The following is an 18,547-nucleotide window of genomic DNA, read 5'->3' as shown; positions in this document are numbered from 1 at the left end:
TTTAGAGGAAAAGTATAATCCACTACTATGACAGGTAGTCATCATATGGCCCCAGACTTTTAATCAAATCTACTTTTATACTGTACATGAATTATGCCAAACTACTTTAACGTTCTAACTAGCATAGATCACCTTTGAGGCTTTACTTATGCCCCCCCCCACCTGAAATGTCCAATGTCCACTCACATCCCTTCCAACTTCCCATTACCCACCCTCCCTATCAACTCCTCTCTTCTTTAAGTCTCAAAACATACTTAACTATGTGAAACTTCCTTTGACTTTCCCAGGTGGAGGAGGGCACTTCCTTCTCTGTGCTCTCAAACACAATATGCATCTCTAGTACAGCAGAAATGTAATTTGTTGTTTACATGGCTGTCTACTCATCTTTGTATTGCCAGTGCCTAGCATGACTCATGACACAAACGAAGTGCTTAATGTTCGTTAAGGGCTCAAGAGGCCCAGTGTTAGGAGACAAACTGCAGCAATATCTTAGTTACCCAAAACAGTTGAGAGAGTGCGCGCTTTGTTTTGCTGAGGTCTGGGTTGATGATCAATTTTAACTTTTTAATTTTAGGATGTGCTTACATTGTGCAGTAAGTTTTCAGGTGTTGCTAAACGGGGAGAGATTTTGAGAAAGCCAGCACTTTATCATTTACCAAATTCTAATCAATTAACCCTCAACAGTGTCAACACGTTCTGAAAGAGACCTTATATAAATTCAAATGCTCAGGCTCAGTGATTCTGGTCAAACACAGCATATTAATTGCATACATTTATCTTCCTTTTCTGAAATTCCACTAAAATGTAAGTGAAGTGAAAAACAAGTTATAAACCTATAACACCAAAGAATAGAAGTGACACCAGTGCAGAAGTAATTCTAATACAGGTTTGAAAGATGGGATTTTAAAAAGAAGGAATAGTACTTCACTTGGCAACACAAAGGAAACTAAATTGACTGCAAAGAGGGACCTATTAAGTGAACTTGCTGGCTAGAATTTATAAGCAATGGGGTTTTAGAAGAAAGTGTAAGGCTCAGGGCTAAAAACTGGTAATTGACTGAAAATTTAAATAACAAAGAAATTAAGAGCCTCCACCCCCAGTCCAGGAATAATCTTGCCCAACAATAGAAGATAAGGGTGGGGCCTACAATAGGGGCATTAAGAGAAAGGCTGCCAACTAAACCATGGCCTTTCAAAAACTCTCCCCTTAGTGCTTTTCAGGTTAGAGCAAGTAATATGCCTCTTTGGTACATATGGAAGAAAATATTCACCTTGCTCTCAGAATGCCCAGAGGTATACACACTGGAAGATCATTCTCCAGATAAAATGAACAATCCTGGAAAACAGACCTCTACTACACTTGGGGACCACCCAAGAAGATGACCACTACCTAAATGCCTAACGTTAAGTCCACTAACAACAGGCCTCACTGAGTCACAAACAGCTTTGAATCAGTTTTCAGTTTTCACTCTAAGGCATAGCTGAGGATCATGAGATACTCCAACAAAGTTTCCAACATGATAGGAACTAAACGAAACAAAACATACAAGAACATAAAAAAGAGAATTTAGGGACTGGAAAACATGACTTCAAAACACTATAAATGTCCTCAAATAAGATACTAAGAGGATTTGCAAATTAAAGTTTATATGGAAATTAAGAATCTAGTAGAAATATTCAAAGATGGAAGCCAAGGAAATGTCCTTAGAAGGCAGAATAAAAGAGAAAAGATGGTAGAAAAGACAAAAAGAAGTCTACCATCCAACTAACAGAAAATTCATAAACGAAAGAAAATGTTTAAGTAGGTTTTTTTTAATAGAAGAAAATCTCCCAAATTTAGGGAAGTTAACCAGACTGAAACGGCCCAACAGACTAAAAGAGTAAACAGTAAAAAAAATAAAATAAAAATAAGTCAAACATACAAACAAAAAGCCCCCAAACCATATCATCATATTTTTGATCAGTAGAGGAAAAAAACCCCTAAAACCTTTCATAGTGGGTGGGGGAGAGAAGTCATACACGAAGGAAAAGGAATCAGAAACAAGCAGGCTTCAACAGGAACACTGTAATAAACTTAAATAGATCAGGGCCCTCACAGTGAGAGGACATCACTTCCTCTCTAGAGATCTAGACTCAATTAAAAAAGGAGGGGGCAGAGGAGACACTTCCACATGTTTTAGGTCTCAAAAGTCATCTTCTACCTAGCCATTTTCAGGTAACTACAGGAAAATGATCTTCAGTTAAACAAAAGGGTAAACCAAGAAAGAAAACAGTGTCCAGGAAACAGAAGATAGAATTGCAAACAAATAGGAATACATAGGGAGGAAGGTTTAGGATGAGAACTACATAGTATGCCTAAAGAGTATCCAATCCATTCTGTATCAGGAATGCGGAGGGCTATAGATTTTTTTAAAGTTAAAAAAACCGGAATGGATATGTTGGTATTTGAGCATCTGGGTGACACACCCACGGATCCTGTAGCAGGCATAACTCTAAAATAGCCCCAAGATCATTGCCTCCTGGTGGACACACACTGCATAAAACTCTTTCCTTGAGTATGGATAGAAAGGTGGAATAGGATGGGACACCACAGAGGTGATTAGGGTCACTAATCCAAGGACTTTCGCTTAATCAAAAGGGAGATCGCTCAGTTATCCTGCGTAACCCTGCCTGACTTTAGTGAATCTTTTAAAAGAAGGTAAAGCCCTAGAAAGGAGCTCCTCCTGCTGGCCTTAAAGACACAGCTTCCCCGAGACCTACATACGCAAGGAAATGAATTCAGCCAACAACCATATTAGCTTTGAAGATGATGTAGATCCATAAACGCATGTTTAGTCCCAGCTGCCATCTTGACTGCTGTCTTGTGAGACCCTGAGAAGATCCAATTAAGGTGCCAGACTCCTGACTTACAGAAACTGTGAGATAAACGTATGCTGTTTTAAGCCACTAAAATTGTGGTAATTTGTCACAGCAATAGAAACCTAAAACTACGGCATGTGGACAAACTGAAGGATATCTCAAGCAGAATAAACAATTCCAAATAAAATCATATTTCCTCCAAATGCATAAAGCTTCAGGAGTCAAAGCTGTGTCAAGTAATTTTTTAAAATAATACACTTACTAATACCAGAAAGCAGAATTAACTCTGCATAAGAAATGGGCTTAACTGGTCAGTACTGCTGAAAGTAATCAGGTTTAAAGAGATAGAGATCAGTTTCAAGTTGTCCTGGATCTTTTTAGCTTCTAAAAAATAGAGGAGAGGTTGAATCAGAGATCTTCCCCTCAGTTCAAAATTGTAATTTTTGCAAATTTCAAGCAAGGAAAAAACAAAAGCTTCAAGAATCACTGAGTTTTCAAATGGAGGAGAAGTGTCTTACATGTGTCAGCTTCATTTACCAAAATACAAGGACTCTCAAAGTAAGGACTCTCAGTTACAAGGATGTTGCTGTGGGATCAGCAGTATCAGCATCTCCTGGGAATTTGTTAGAACAGCAAATTTGTGGGCACCTATTTCCAGATTCACTGAATTAAAAATCTGGGGTGAAGTCCAGCAATCTCAGTTTTTAACAAGCTCTCTAGGTGATTCTGATACAGGTTCAAAATTGAAAACCACTAATCTAATGTTAATTTCTGCCTCTGCCCTATTATGTTCTGGTCTTCCTCACCCCCCCTTTTATAAATTTTATTTATTTGGCAGAGAGAGAGAGCCAGAGAGGGAACACAAGCAGAGGGAGTGGGAAAGGGAGAAGCAGGCTTTCTGCAGAGCAGGGATCCCGACATGGGGCTCCATTCCAGGACCTTAGGATCATGACCTGAGCTGAAGACAGACGCTTAATGACTGAGCCACCCAGACACCCCTGGTCTTCCTTCTTTAGTCAGAAGTTAAAGCATTTCCAAAATTACTGTATCCAACCAAGATAAGCCATTAGCACATGGCCGATGCTTTAAAAAAAAAAAAAAAAAAAAAAAAAAAAAAAGTTGTTAAATAATTAAGGTCTTAGGCTTCAGGTGTTTCTTCCATGAGAGGGTTTTGTTTTACAAAGATTTTATTTATTTATTTATTTGACAGGGATCACAAGTAGGCAGAGAGGCAGGTAGGGGGTGGGGGGGGAGAAGCAGGCTCCATGCTGAGTAGAGAGCCTGATTTGGGGGCGGGGGGGCTCCATCTCAGGACCCTGTGACCATGACCTGAGCAGAAGGCAGAGGCTTTAACCCACTGAGCCACCCAGGTGCCCCCATGAGAGGGTTTTTAGAACTGGATATGAATGACTTTGGGCAGACTTTCCCACAGTCTCCACCTATCCCTACTGCCTTCTACCTTCCATATTTACACACTTTTCTTCCCAGCCAATGACAACACTGGGACCTCTACGAAAAATAATTCAGAAAGAACACTTTGAAGTCTGGATAAAATATGGTCCAACTTTCTCTTACGAATTCTAGGGAATCAAGTAACTTATCAGCCATCTCATGATGATTCAAGGCTCTCCTAGTCCAGCATTAAGCCCTAGGATAGGTGTTTCAAGATAATATCTCAAGATTGATGTTTCTGGTCTGGAGTCTTCCAAAAAGGAGACCCTGACAACTTAGGTATTGCAGAGGCTCATGGCTCACTAACTATTAGGACAGTTAATAGGGCTTTGACTGATGGAATTTACAATTTAATATGAACTTTGGGAAGTTCATACCAAGTACATGAAATGACATCAAATCGCTTCGAAGAAAGAATTAAATGTATTCAAAATTTAATGCATGAGCAGAGATTTAATTACACTAAAATTAGAATGAAGTTTCTTTCCATACCATCTAAAAAGAAAACAAGACACATTTAATGAACTCATCACTCAGATACCAAGCTTACACTAAGTTAGAATGTTTAACCATGAGGGGTTTAGAAACCTCTCTCTCAATGAGTCTCCAGGTAGGTGAGCATCCATTTAGGATGCACTGACCTAATGAGAAGCGAGAGGGTCTAGCACACGCTCGTTTCACAGGGCCATCACTTCCTGTAAGTCACATGCTCCTTCTGATCGGTCTCCTTCTCCTTAAAAAGTGCAGATTAATACTAACACTCTGATAACTCCTTACAAGTTAAAAACAAGAAACAATTTTTGCTATCATTAGGGTAATTATGTCTTTAATCTATTATTAAAAGAAAAATAAAATAAAAGGGTGCCTGGTTGGCTCAGTTGGTTAAGCATATGCCTTTGGCTTGGGTCATGATCCCAGGCAGAGTCCTGGAATCAAGCCCAGTGGGAGGAATCCGCGCTCAGCGGGGAGTCTGCTTCTCCCTCTCTCTCTGCCACTCCCCCTGCTTGTAATCTCTGTCAAATAAATAAATAAAATCTTAAAAAAAAGGTGGGGGGGAAATTAAATAAAATAAAAGCAAGCTAAAATTGGGTCAAATACATAAGTATCTGTACTTCGGAATAGTAACAGATTCTGATAATTTATACTGTAGATATTAACATTTTTAAAATACCCCTCACTCTTAAAACCAAAATTCTAAAACTTACTATATTCATCATAGAAAACCTGAAAGATGCAGAAAAACTCAAAAAGCATTACACAATCATACCTCCCAGAAATAATAAACATGGTAGCGCTTCAAGAAATTTTTTCAAGTATTTTTATGCATATACAGAATGTATTTTATATACTTGAGTTCACAGAAAATATAAAGTCTTGGTTTCTAACTGACCACTGGTTTCTAGTTTCTAACTGACCACTGCATCATCTTTCAAAACATTCTTCAGACTAGCTTCCTACCACATGAATAGTTTAACTACTAAACATACACTAGTGACTCAGAATATACCAATATGTCACCAAATAAAAGTAAATAGTAATATTGTCATTAGTGTCTTTTTCTTTTCCCCATACTAACATAGGCATAGCAATAAATATCAATTCAGCAATAATAAAATATCTAATGAAAGTAGACAACTAAAATTCTCTGTATTATCAGAGGAGTAAGGACAAAGGTAGCCTGCAAGACCTAGAAAAAAAATTTTTTTTCTTTTAATCAACAGGAACTAAAGAAAAATGAGTTTAAGGATGATTTGGGAGTCTTCCCATTCAGCTCAATGTATACAAATCCCTGGCTGTACTGAGTAAACAAGAGTAGGTAGAATCCTCACTCTGTAAACATCTTGGGAGCTGGAAGGGTGATTACGCATAGCACATGAATTTTAATGTTAAAATCCATGTGACAAAGATTCCTAACAGAGTAGGAGAGAAAATGGCAGTTTTACAAAAAAAATAAGCAAAAGGGAAACATAACAGGATAGGCTAAGCACAACTGAATATGTTGATAGGTTCAAAGTAATTGTCCTAACATAGGTTTAGTAATATAACAGACTTCCATGAAGGAAGAGTGAGTGACAGAAGTTTTCTAATATGAATACTTTCAGCTCTTTGATAGTCAAATCCACTTAAAATAATTTCCTAGAGACTGGTATTAAGAGTCTAATGGGAGAAACTGAAAGTAACTAGGAAAGAAAATTCCAATTCACACACACAAAAAAACCTTATTCAGAATGGCCCTCTTAAACTTACTTATAAACTCTTAAATGAAACAGAAAAAAAGGCAATAACTTGAGTAAGGCTGAGGCAGGCTTAAACGTAAAGGTGAAAAGATCCAACAATTTATCTAAAAAAATGATCAAAACCCAACTGGTACATCCAACTGTATACCTACCAAATTGCTAGGAATCAGAATTTTCTGTATATGAAAAATGGGTTCTAATTCCCCAGATCATTTCAACTTATAGTGAACACGTGTGCTGTACTATGAACTAGATGGTTAGCAAACACAATGTGTACTACTTGTAGAGATATATACCAGACCCGTGGCTCTTGGCACATTTCTGTTAAAGCTCACCTACTAAACACAGAGACAAATTTCCTGCCTTATAGGAGGAGGGGGAAAGTCAAAAGGACTCTCGTCTACAGCCCTCTGGACTCTTAAGGCATGTAAACACATGGGTCCAGATGTGTCAATAGATGTGACATAATAAACATGACTTAAAATGAAAGTAATGAAAGCTGCTTTGTTATCTGTGGTCCCCTACCAGCTGTTCCTGTTTAATTTCTGTCCAACTCTTATTTGGTTACTTCACAAGAAGTCCTCAATTTTTACAACTGTTCTCTGCCTTGAGGAACTAGTGCCAAACCCTGTCAAAGATAACATGGAAATGTTTCATGTTTTATGAAAGAACATTAAAAGAAAATGTCTATAAACCAAAGTTTTTTTTTATTTATTAATTAGCTAATAAGAGATTAAGGTGACCTTTCAAAAAGGAGGAAAAGTATAAAGATAAATGTATTATGAAGGGAAAATATTGACTATTTGGCTAATTTTTGGTATTTTACAAATAATTTTATTTTCTGATATAAGAAAAACTATTTTTTTTGCCTTCCTCTGGCAGCCTACCTTAGAAAAGACAGTTGTATGTAAATGAAATTCAGTTTTTAACTAAGTCAAATGTTAGTTCTACATATTTAAAATACTTTTGGCTACACAAAAGCCATAGTGGGTTCATAATCCATTACTGGGTGGAAAAAACCTCATGAGAAAGAATATTTATTTTTCCTTTTGCAAGGCCACCAAAAAGATGCCTCTGTAAAATTAATTTTAAAGCATACTTACCAGAGAAGTGAGATTTTTAAAAAACTTTTTAAATTAAGATGGAAAAATAAACAAAATACAGTTGACCCTTGACCAACACAGGTTAAGGGGTGTTGAACCCCGCACCATGGAAAATTCACTTGTAACTCTGGACTTCCCTAAAACTCTACTAATAACTTCATGTTGACTGAAAGCCTTTCTGATAACAGTCGATTAATTCATTTGTATATCTTATACCATATTCTTATAATAACATTAGAGAAAATGTTACTAAGAAAATCGTAAAAGAGGGGTGCCTTGGTGGCTTAGTTAAGTGTCTGCCTTGGGCTCAGGTCATGATCTCAAGGTCCTGGGATCAAGCCCATCAGGAAGTTTGCTTCTCCCTCTCCCTGCCACTCCCCCTGTTTGTGCTGTCAATTGAATAAATAAAATCTTTAAAAAAAAAGTTTTACCTATCCTTGCAATGCCCATTCAGTAAGATTTGAAAAGGAAGGAAGGAGTCTTTTTGATCTCTAGGAAAATCTCACTCCACAAACATAATGAGTCTTATAAACTAGAGGGTCACTTTACTGTATAAGCCACAGATCATAAGCCATTACAAATATGCAACATAAACAAGAAACTGCACATCTTTTTAAATGAAAAAAACTCCTTACTGAGAAATAAGGCTATTGAAAATGTCTTATATTCAAATCTTAAAAATTGTTTCAAGAAATATTAAGTATTTCGAACTCATTTTCCTTACTCTTCTGTCCAGTAAGTTGGATTAATCCTAAATAACAAAACAAACCAGTACTACAAATAAGTATTTCACTTAAACACCAAAGTTCTGAAAAAAAAATGAAAATCACAAGTAAGTAGGGAGGTTGGACCTTCTGAGATTTAATCATCTTTTCATCTGAGACATTCACTTAGAACTAAACTGAGTTTACCAACTACTTATAACAACAGTTTCTTTTGTCAATCCTTTAAATGACATGAATAATATTTCAGGTAATTAAAGATTATTTATTTATTTATTTGACACAGAGAGAGAAAGATCACAAGTTGGCAGAGACACAGGCAGAGAGAGAGGAAGGGAAGCAGTCTCCCTGCTGAGCAGAGAGCCCAATGCGGGGCTCGATCCCAGAACCCTGGGATCATAACCCGAGCGGAAGGCAGAGGCTTTAACCCACTGAGCCACCCAGGCGCCCCTATTTCAGGTAATTAGCCTAAACCAACGCTCATGATTCTCTCTAATCCCCAAAAATAAAAAAGTCACACTACTCTGATATATTGTGACTTCATTTTAGTTATTAAATAAAGTACTGTGCTGAACCAAAATTAAGATTCTCCCCTAAATACATCCTTTATATATTTCTATTTTGAGAGAAATTTTCAGTCTGTACAGTTGTTGACTCATGACAGGTCTTCAAGTTTGTTGTGAAGGCTTAATAATTGTATTCTAGAGACAGGAAATCAAAATAAAGGAAATAAGATTGTAAGTGAAATAAATAAAAATAGGATTAATAAGGATGTTTTAAGAGGATTAACATCTACATAATGTGACCAACCAAAACGACATAATACACTTTGCTTTTAAGAGTTACATAGTCATATCTTAACATGCTACTCAAAATCCCTACTTCAGTCCTTATAAAAATCTCAGGGCAGGGATGCCTGGTGGCTCGTTCCTTAAACATCTGCCTTCAGCTCAGATCATGATCTCAGGGTCCTGTAAACAAGCCCTTCGTGGGGCTCCCTGCTTGTTGGGAAGTCTGCTTCACGCTCTGCCTACCCCCCCCCCCGCTCCTGCTCGCTCTGTGTGTCTCTCTCTTAAATAAATAAATGAAATCTTAAAACAGAAAACAAAACAAAAACCTCAGGCGAGAGCCAAAATTATATACTATATTCATTCTGTCTCCCAAACAATCCCACCTCTAATATTTGCTCTTCCCCCAAATTAATTTACAAAGATACTTAAATAACTGACCTTGACTAATTTATACATTCTAAGAGCTTTGTCCAAATACCCAAGTACCATAATCTTAATTCGCTTCCTCTCAGTTTATGCCCTGTTAAATGTGTAACTATTCCAAAAAGTGTTTTTTATTTTCATTTTTAAAACTGTAGAATGGGATCTAGTTTTTTGTTTTTTTAAGATTTATTTATTTATGAGAGAGAGAGAGAGAGAGAGACAACGAGAGGGAGAGGAAGAAAGAATCTCATGCAGACTCCCCAGTGAGGGCAGAGCCCACTGCAAGGCTGAATCCCAGGACCCTGAGATCATGACCTGGGCCAAAATCAAGAGCCAGATGCCCAAAAAACAGAGCCACCCAGACGCCCTTGGATGTAGTTTTTTGGGGGTTATTTGTTGTTGTTGTTGTTGTTTAGATATTACAAAATATCTTCTTTGTAAATCTAAGTAACAATATTTCCACATTTTGGCATGCCAACTTGTTATCCCATACAGAGATTGTGCTACATATCAGTTGAGAATGCGTGGGTAGGCCATTATCAAATTGGTGGCCATTACCACCAAAACTGTAAAAGAAAAGTTCTCCGATTTTCTTTTGGTGGGGGGGCACTTGGATGAGCACTGCCAATCCCAGCACTGAAGCAAACTGAAGCTGGGAAGGAGGGGGTAAACTGCAGAAGCAAGTTTAGAGAGATGGGAGTTTGGGAATAAGAATGGGCTTTAATTTTTTCCAGCACCTTCATGTGGGTAAATGCACTGTAGCCAGGGGAAAAGCCCTGAGGATCCTCTGCTATTATACCTGCTATGTCACTTGGACAAGAGAAAAAGGAATGGAGTCACAAGGATAAAAGGAAAAAAAGGGCAGAAAGGAACTAGTTAAAAGTTCTCACTATATGGAACAATAGGTTATAGATCAAGAAAAAAGGACATGTGGAAAGAGCAAGGGTGATCCTTCCCATGTATATCCTACCTTGAAAGATCCTTAAAGACAAAAAATGAGTTCTTGCAAATATCAAGGGAGCTTAATTATTCCATTAATAAATTTAAAAAAATAAACCTATTCTGATGAAAGTTCACATCACAAGAAACAAAAATCTGGGGCGCCTGGGTGGCTCAGTCATTAACTATGTGCCTTCGGCTCAGGTCATGTTCTCAGGGTCCTGGGATTGAGCCCCACATCAGGCTCCCTGCTCATTGGGGAGCCTGCTTCTCCCTCTCCCACTCCCCCTGTTTGTATTCCCTCTCTCAATCTCTCTCTTTGACAAATAAATAAATAAAATCTTAAAAAAAAAAAAGAAAAATCTGTAACTACATGAGATGATGAATGTTAATATACCGATTGTAGTCATCATTTCAGACTACATATGTGTTGAATCGTTATTCTGTGCTCCTTAAATTAATACAATGTTATATGTCAGTTATATTTTAATAAACTGGGGGGAAAGCACCTCTTCTCAAAATATGCAAACTCTTCTACTTTTATGGTTGATATCCTTATATTGACAGATTTAAAATTATAATTCTATGTTAGCCACAGGTGAAGTAACCTTTCAGCTTACAAGGCAAATCTTACCAGCAACTCCAAATATCCTTTAATTACTTGCTTGGGGGAACGTGTTCTTACTCTTACTTTCCATGCAATTTGTATGCTAGCTAGAAAGTCCTTTTTAAACTCCCACATTCACTATTTCGTGGCCCATCTAAATGAAGAGCTCAACTAAAAACACATGATGCCATTTCCTACATTTTTACCCCTGCACATGCAATGTCCTAATCCTGAAAAAGTCCTACTCAGACAACTACACACAACTCACCAACATCCCTCCTCTCCCTCCACCCTAGGAGCAGTGTTTTTCAAACTACCAGTTGTCATCACCTGGTTGTTAAATCAACTTATTGGATCTCAGATGTCATTCTTTTTTTAAAAAATAGAAAATACTGGGTGCCTGGGTGGCTCAGATGGTTAAGCGTCTGCCTTCAGCTCAGGTCATGATCCTGGGGTCCTAGAATTGAGTCCAGCAGCGGGCTCCCTGCTCAGTGGGGAGTCTGCTTCTCCCTCTGCCTCTCTCTCTCTCATGAATAAATAAAGAAAATCTTAAAAATAAAATAGAAAATACTATAATGCATCACACAACGGGTATTATTTTATGACATTTTATCAATTACGTATGCACTAGGTTGTGAGGTAAAAATGTGTATCCTGCTGTAAAGGGTCATTGCCAAAAAAAGACTTGAAATACACCAGCTGTTGTTTCATCTACAAGGCCTTCTAACCTGGCCCCTGCATAAGGTGCTAGGCCTATCTCTTACCACAGCCCAAAGAGCCAAGTTTCTCAAGCCCCACTCTTTTGCAGTTCCTTGTCTCAGTGCTGTCAATCACACTGCTCCCTCAGCCTTGAATGCCCTCTCATTTGTCTACAAGGCCCACCTGTTCTCATCTTTCATTATTTAATACCTATTACCTCCTCCACAAAAGCTTTTTTATCCTTCCCTCAGGAGCTAATGCTACACATAGTTTGTATTTCTATGATGCCCTATATTATAGCCCCTTAGACATTTCACTGTACTTTCTCATTTCAGGCCTGTCTTTCCAGCTTCTCAACTATAAACTCTCTGAGGGAAGGAGCACATTTTACGTACATCTGTATCAGAAGCACTGAGCTGCTGAACATGCCACATGAAAGGGGGTCAAATGAGTAAAATGCACAAATAAAGAATTATGACTTGCATCTAACTTCTCTGATGTTAAAAATTATTGAGTGGTTGCCTTTTCAGCAAAGGCCAGGCCAGTGCTGGATCAAGATTTCCACATTTTTCCCTCAGCCCCCAGTAGCCTGAGGCAGAAAGAGGTGTCAGCTTCCTCTCTCAGCAAAGAAAGGGCTCAGGTCAGGTTGCAACGAAGCTGCATGCACTTCCAAGCTTCAGGAAGTTATCTGGGGAAAGGCAGAGAAAAGGGTTTCCAGAGGTTCCCGCAAGCAGGTGAGATCAATCAGAATAGCACTAATAGACCTTATTAGCACAGAGAATCACATTTTATAAATAACTTTCAATGGAGTGTCTAGGGGAGGGAGGGAAGTTTCTCTATTCCACGTGGATGGTACTGAGTTGTCAAAACCAACTATGCAAAACAAAAGGTAGCATGAAATAACTCGATAAAGTTACTTGATTTCTCTTGCCTACTCTAATGGCTCTGAAATAGCTCCTGACTCACAGCTCTCATTATGAGATACTACTTGGAGGACTAGGGGTTGTACCTTACAGGCTATCCTCACTGGGGCTGTACAGCTTTTCACAGACTTTATCTCACATACACAAGTGCTCGCATTTTTAGGGGGTCTGATTCACCTATTTCACAAGCCAACACTTCAACTGCCTTCCCTGTAATTAAAAACAGTTCAGGCAGCATCCAAGATAGTTTGACAGACTCTGCCAACTGTCAGTTTCAGCTGTTCTTTTCCATTTCCACAACGGTTCATAAACTACTATTATAGGAGCCAGGTTGGTTTTCTGCCTGAAGTCAGCACCCATTTTATTTAAGAATAAAAATAATTGGGGCACCTGGGTGGCTCAGTTGTTGAGCGTCTGCCTCCGGCTCAGGTCATGATCCCAGGATCCTGGGATCAAGCCCCACATGGGGCTCTCTGCTCAGCGGGAAACCTGCTTCTTCCTTTCCCACTCCTCACTGTGTTCCCTGTCTCACTGTGTCTCTTTCTGTCAAATAAATAAATAAAATCTTAAAAAAAAAAAAAAAAAAGAATAAAAATAATTCCTAGCGGCACCTGGGTGGCTCAGTCAGTTGAGCGTCCAACTCTTGATCTTGGCTCAGGTCATGATCTCAGGGTCCTGGGATCCAGCACTGTGTCTAGCTCCCTGCTCAGCAGGGAGTCTGCCTGAGAGTCTCTCCCTCGCCCTCTGCCCCTCCCCCACCCATGCTTGCAGACACTCTATCTTGGAAAAAAAAGGAAAAGAATTCCTTTTGCTTAAACTTCCCCCCCGAGATTTGCAGTTACATCCATAGTTACGGCAAATAAAAATTCTTATTGTTAACAGTCAAAAATCATTCATAAAATGTGAAACTCTTCACTCACAATACTAAATTTTATATACCTGTCCAAGTAAGGTAATTTAGCATTGCCTGCGTAAAACTTTAAAAGCCATTTAAAATACCATTTCCATTTGGGGCACCTCGATGGCTCAGCTGGTTGGGCATCTGCCTTCAGTTCAGGTCATGATCTTGGGGTCCTAGGTCTGAGACTCACATCGGTCTTCCTGCTCAGTGGGGAGTCAGCTTTTCCCTCTCCCTCTGCCCCCCTAACCCCCCCTCACACAAATGCTCATGTGCACTTGTTCTCTCCCTCTCTCAAATAATCAAAACCTAAAAAAAAAAGACAACCACACACACCATTTTCTTTTAGCTCAAATAGTTACAGTAGGCTATCTATGCATATTCCACAAACACTTAATAGGTACAAACACCCACTGTGTGTGAAAACTTCCACAAATGCCTTCTCCATGCTCTTCTTTCCTATTTTCACCCATTCAGCCTTTCTTGATAACTCAGATGAAACAAATCACTATCAGTGAGCAAGAATAATAGCCTTAAACACACACTTTCAGAAAACTAATGCCAGAAACGCTTTTTCTGCTCTAGTCTACTTCTAAAACTTTATTAGAAGAACAAATAAATCAATTTGTAAATACATTTAATTACACTGAAGTATCAAAAATGTGTGCCATGTGCGGGGGCTTATTTTCGTATTTTAAATACCAGCCCCCTTGGTAGCAAGTTCATCCCAAACTTCCCTTGGTTAAATGATGAGCATTCATGCAGCTTAAAGACTGTGGAAAACGAATTTTCTTCCATGATGCTACTACCAATAGACAGTCTAAAGAGAATGCAGCCTTCAACATGAAAAACTGCCACTTTTTTTTTCTTTTCTCTGACATGTTTTAAACAGAAGAGCTGCAGATTCTCAAAGGAAGCCATATTTCAAAGGTTTTAAATAACAGTACTTTCCAGTATTTGCCCTTATTAAAATTGGTGCAATTCATCCAAAACATTTTTAAATGCCATTGCTTTCCAGCTGATGTGCTAAAAACTGCTTAGAGAAAACAATCTCTCCATCTGAAAGATCTACTTTAAGAAACCAACTAGTAATCACTAAAATGGAAAGGAGGAGAAAAAGAAAATATTTCAATTTTACAGATTGGAAGAAATGTTAAAGCTTATCATCTAATTCCTTCATTTTACAGATAGTACAGAGTCCAGAGAAGTTAATTTGCCTCAGATCACCAAGCTACGAATAGCAGCAATTTAATAAGGTATTTTAATTGCTTAGCAGTACCCCAAATCATGCAAGTTATATATATTCTAATCACTTGTCATGTAAGCTTTAAAAACAATTACCACTTTCTCATTAGTTCCTGAAGAACTCCTACAACATATGTTCTACATTTTCAAACTCTCAAGCTAATAAACTTCAAATTCTAACTTCAACCAAAAAAGGTAGTACTGTCCAAGAACTTCACTTTGAAAGTTTCAAAAAATAAAGTTGAGGTATGCATCCCCCTAAACTGTCACAATAAATTGTGGTCTATCCTTTCAATCCCTGTCCCTTAACAACACTTTAGATTTGTTTGTTCAACCACAAAGAGAAAATTCTGGAAGTTCCTCTGACAAAAAAGCATAGACAATCTTCAATGAAATGACTACATCATTACTCCATTAATACATTAGGGGTTTCTGGCTTACATTACAGAGTCACTAGCATTTTATCAAGTTACTGTGTGAAGAGTTAATGAAAGGTTGGAAAACATACTCTTGGCTGACTTTGGTATTGAAAGGTGTAGATTTGACATTGTTAACACAAACCAAAGACCTGAGCTTAAGAGCAGAAATTGAGGAAAAGTGCAAGTTCCTTCAACAGAAAATTAGCTTTTTCCTATTCAACCTCTGATCCACCAAGTGCAGTGGCACTGTGAAGACCATATCGGTTAAGACTTTCAGACTTTCCTGTTAATGCCCCAATAAATCAATTCTGCGTGTTAGCTTGGGATATTCAAGGGCAAAACAGAGGGCACATTGGAGGCCACAATTTACACTGGATCATTTTCAAGGACTGAAGTCCAACCACTCATTACTTTACAATTGTTCCTTTGTGTAACTGATTATTCTCAAAGTACTGAGAGAACCCAGTACTTCTCTCTCAAAGATACCGGCAACAAAACCCAAGACAATACGATTTTAATTACGAACTGCTGCAGCAGTCGGACCAAAAAAGTACAGAATGTGTTGCCTGCTTAAATGTTCCTAATAAAACTATAGTCTGGTCAAAAATTATGTATGTGTGTTTTCTTAATTATGACCTCTGCTGTCACTCTATAAACATAACTTGTTAAAGGGTTAACACACCTACATTTTTAATGTACGACCAGCGTAACAAAGTAGCTAATTTGTTCGAAAACACAAAAACACAATCACCGCCAACGCTCGACAACACACATACATAAACAGATTCAAAGCTATGTTGGGCACAAAAATCCTTACCCCATTTTGCCCAGTGAAAACTTGCTGTGAAGTTTCTGCTCTTCTGCTACAGAATAACTTCCAAAGGAATTTCTCCGTCTGTTATTTCGCAGTTGCTTTTCCACCCCCCCGAGATCCTTTTCTGGAGGTATTTCAGTGGTGCTGACAATTCAATTAGTTCCCTTAGGTAAAATGATTTCTCTCGTAGATACCAAAACGTGCAAACAGAGGCGGCATTTGCTTTAAATGAGAGTTAAAATGCTGCGCGGAGGAGACAGCGGTCAACTCTATTCCACGAAATTAGTCTACGTGTCTGTCGGAAAACGCAGAATCCAGCTTCACCGAGTCCTATAAAAAACGAGTTCGGTAGTCATTTCGCTCATGTCCTCCTCGACACTCTGGGAAAGCCAGGTAACTCGGCCTTTTGGTGCTACTAAGGCTGCGGGTTCAAATTTCTCCACCACACCAGTTCCCTTGGGGGTGGAGCGTGTAACCCAATGCGACGTGCACTTTATAGAGATCCCTACGAGAAAATAAAAATCCTAAAAGCAGTAATGCCACTGCTTCCCTGCGCTCACGTTAGAAAAAGCTATATAGAAAAATCTCCTCGAAGTGCAAACCCAACAGCTCGCGATGTGCACGGCACTCCACATTGGAGTCTGTCTTTTAAATGTTGCCCCTCCTAAGACTCAGAGCAGAGAGAAGGTGGGGAGGAAGAAGAGAAGGCTGGGCAGGATCGATTCATTCTCCCGAGAATAAACGGAGCCATTTCCAGGCTGGCAGCAGGCTGGGGGCGCAGCACACGCTGGGGAGCAGGGGAGGGGGCCCGATCCCACCTCCCTCAGCCCCTTCCCGCCCCGCGCCGCCGAGCACAATGGAGCCCGGCTGGCGCCCGGCCCTTCATTCGCGTCTGCTCCTCTTTCCTCCTCTCTTCGGAGCACCGCAGGTCTGAGGCTGCCAGCGACCGAGAATGAATGAATCAGAGAGCCAAGCCCCACGCTGTCCCCGGCACCCGCTCCCAGCGCCAGGGCGGGCCGAGCGGCGGCGTTGGACTGAGCTGAAGTCGCGGCGGGCGGCTAATCCCGCGTCAGGGGCCGGGGAGCCGGGCTCGAAGCCGCGGGAGAGCCGGGGCTCCAGCGCCCCCACCCGAGCTCCTCTCCTCTCGCGCTCCGCGCCGCCGCCACGCGTCGCCTCACAGTCCCCGGGCCCGCCGCCGCCTCCTCACACTTCCATCACCCGCCCACCTCCGCCGGCCTCCAGCTCTCGCTCTGCAGAGCAGCGCCGGCCCCGGCGGCCTGAAGCCCGCCGCTGCCTCCGCCTCCACCGGCAGCTCGCGGAACGGAGAGCGCCGCTTCCCGGGTCAGCGCCGCCCGCGTGAGCCGAGCGCGGCGGCAAAGCGGGCTGCGGAGGGCGGGGGAGGAGGCGGGGAGAACCGCGGGCAAGAGCGGTCCCTCCCCCCGCTCGTGGGAGGGGGCGGGAGGCGGCCGCTGCCGCGGAGCAGGGAGTCGGCGACGGGGGCTGAGTCGCTGACCCGTCCCGAGGGCCCGCTGGGGCCCTGCGGGCGATGGGAGAGAAAGCAGCAGCTGCGAGGGCGGCGGGAAGACTGGTGGTCGGGGGCCGAGTCGGCCCTCGTGGGGAGCTAGTCCAGCCGGCAGGTCCGTCAGTCCGTCCTTCCTTCCTTCCCCCCCACCCCTAGTGGCCGGCGGCGGGCGGACCGTGCGCTCTGCTCCTCGGCTGTCTCCTGGCCCCGCTCCCGGCCGCCACAGCCTCCTCCGCGCCCCACACCAGGTGCTCGCGCTGTGTCTCCATCCTCCCCTCAGGAGGACCTTTAAATAGCAACGTCAGCGCGCTCCTCTCCGCACACACGTCACCCGCCGCTCTCGTCACCGGGGTGCGGGGGATGATGTCACGCGGCCGGAAGTACTGCTAAATTAGGGAAGAGCAGGGGGAGGAGGACTCGGTGAGAGCCTCTGTGCCCACCTGCTCTCGGTTCTCCTTAAAGGCCAAAGCACAGGAGACAGCCCGAGAGGAGCTCCCGAGAAGGAAGCGGCGGGAGGAGATTTCCTTGCAACAAATGTGCCAAATGCAAGTGAATCAAGTGAATCATTCGTAGCGATAGAGCCGAAGTGTCAAGCGGGTGATAATCCTATCTCCCACTCCCACCTCTCTTGCAGCAGTGTCCCCGGGGTTCTCAAGTTTCAACTTGAGCACGGAAATGTAGGAGGAGAGCCTGATCACTGGTGATAGATATATTTCCAACAACACTTGGGAAAAATCATCTTAATTTTTGAAGGAGTTGTTAAATGCCATTCTGGACACAGTAGACATAAAACTTTTTTTTTCTTCATTTAGTGGTTACCCAAATCACGAAAGAATAAAAAGCAGAACTGCGAACAAGTGGTACAATGTTATAAAAGATAGTAATTGAGGTTGGA

At 41.0% G+C, this 18,547-nt stretch overlaps 1 protein-coding gene across 1 annotated transcript in view; it reads right to left on the bottom strand.

The window, feature by feature from the left end:
* HOMER1 (homer scaffold protein 1) overlaps positions 1-17,924 on the bottom strand; it is a 132,034-nt gene extending 114,110 nt beyond the window's left edge. Inside the window, exon 1 of the mRNA XM_032847808.1 lies at positions 16,134-17,924. Within this exon, the coding sequence (XP_032703699.1) occupies positions 16,134-16,138 (5 nt within the window). The 5' untranslated portion in view covers positions 16,139-17,924. The remainder of the gene's footprint in view (positions 1-16,133) is intronic.
* Between the last annotated feature and the right edge of the window lie 623 nt (positions 17,925-18,547).

This window comes from Lontra canadensis, unplaced genomic scaffold (assembly GCF_010015895.1).
Source record: "Lontra canadensis isolate GAN:19392208 unplaced genomic scaffold, GSC_riverotter_1.0 scaffold4, whole genome shotgun sequence".
NCBI lineage: Eukaryota > Metazoa > Chordata > Mammalia > Carnivora > Mustelidae > Lontra > Lontra canadensis.
The sequence above is the reverse complement of the archived record's forward strand: the minus strand, read 5'-3'. Positions and strand labels throughout refer to the sequence as shown.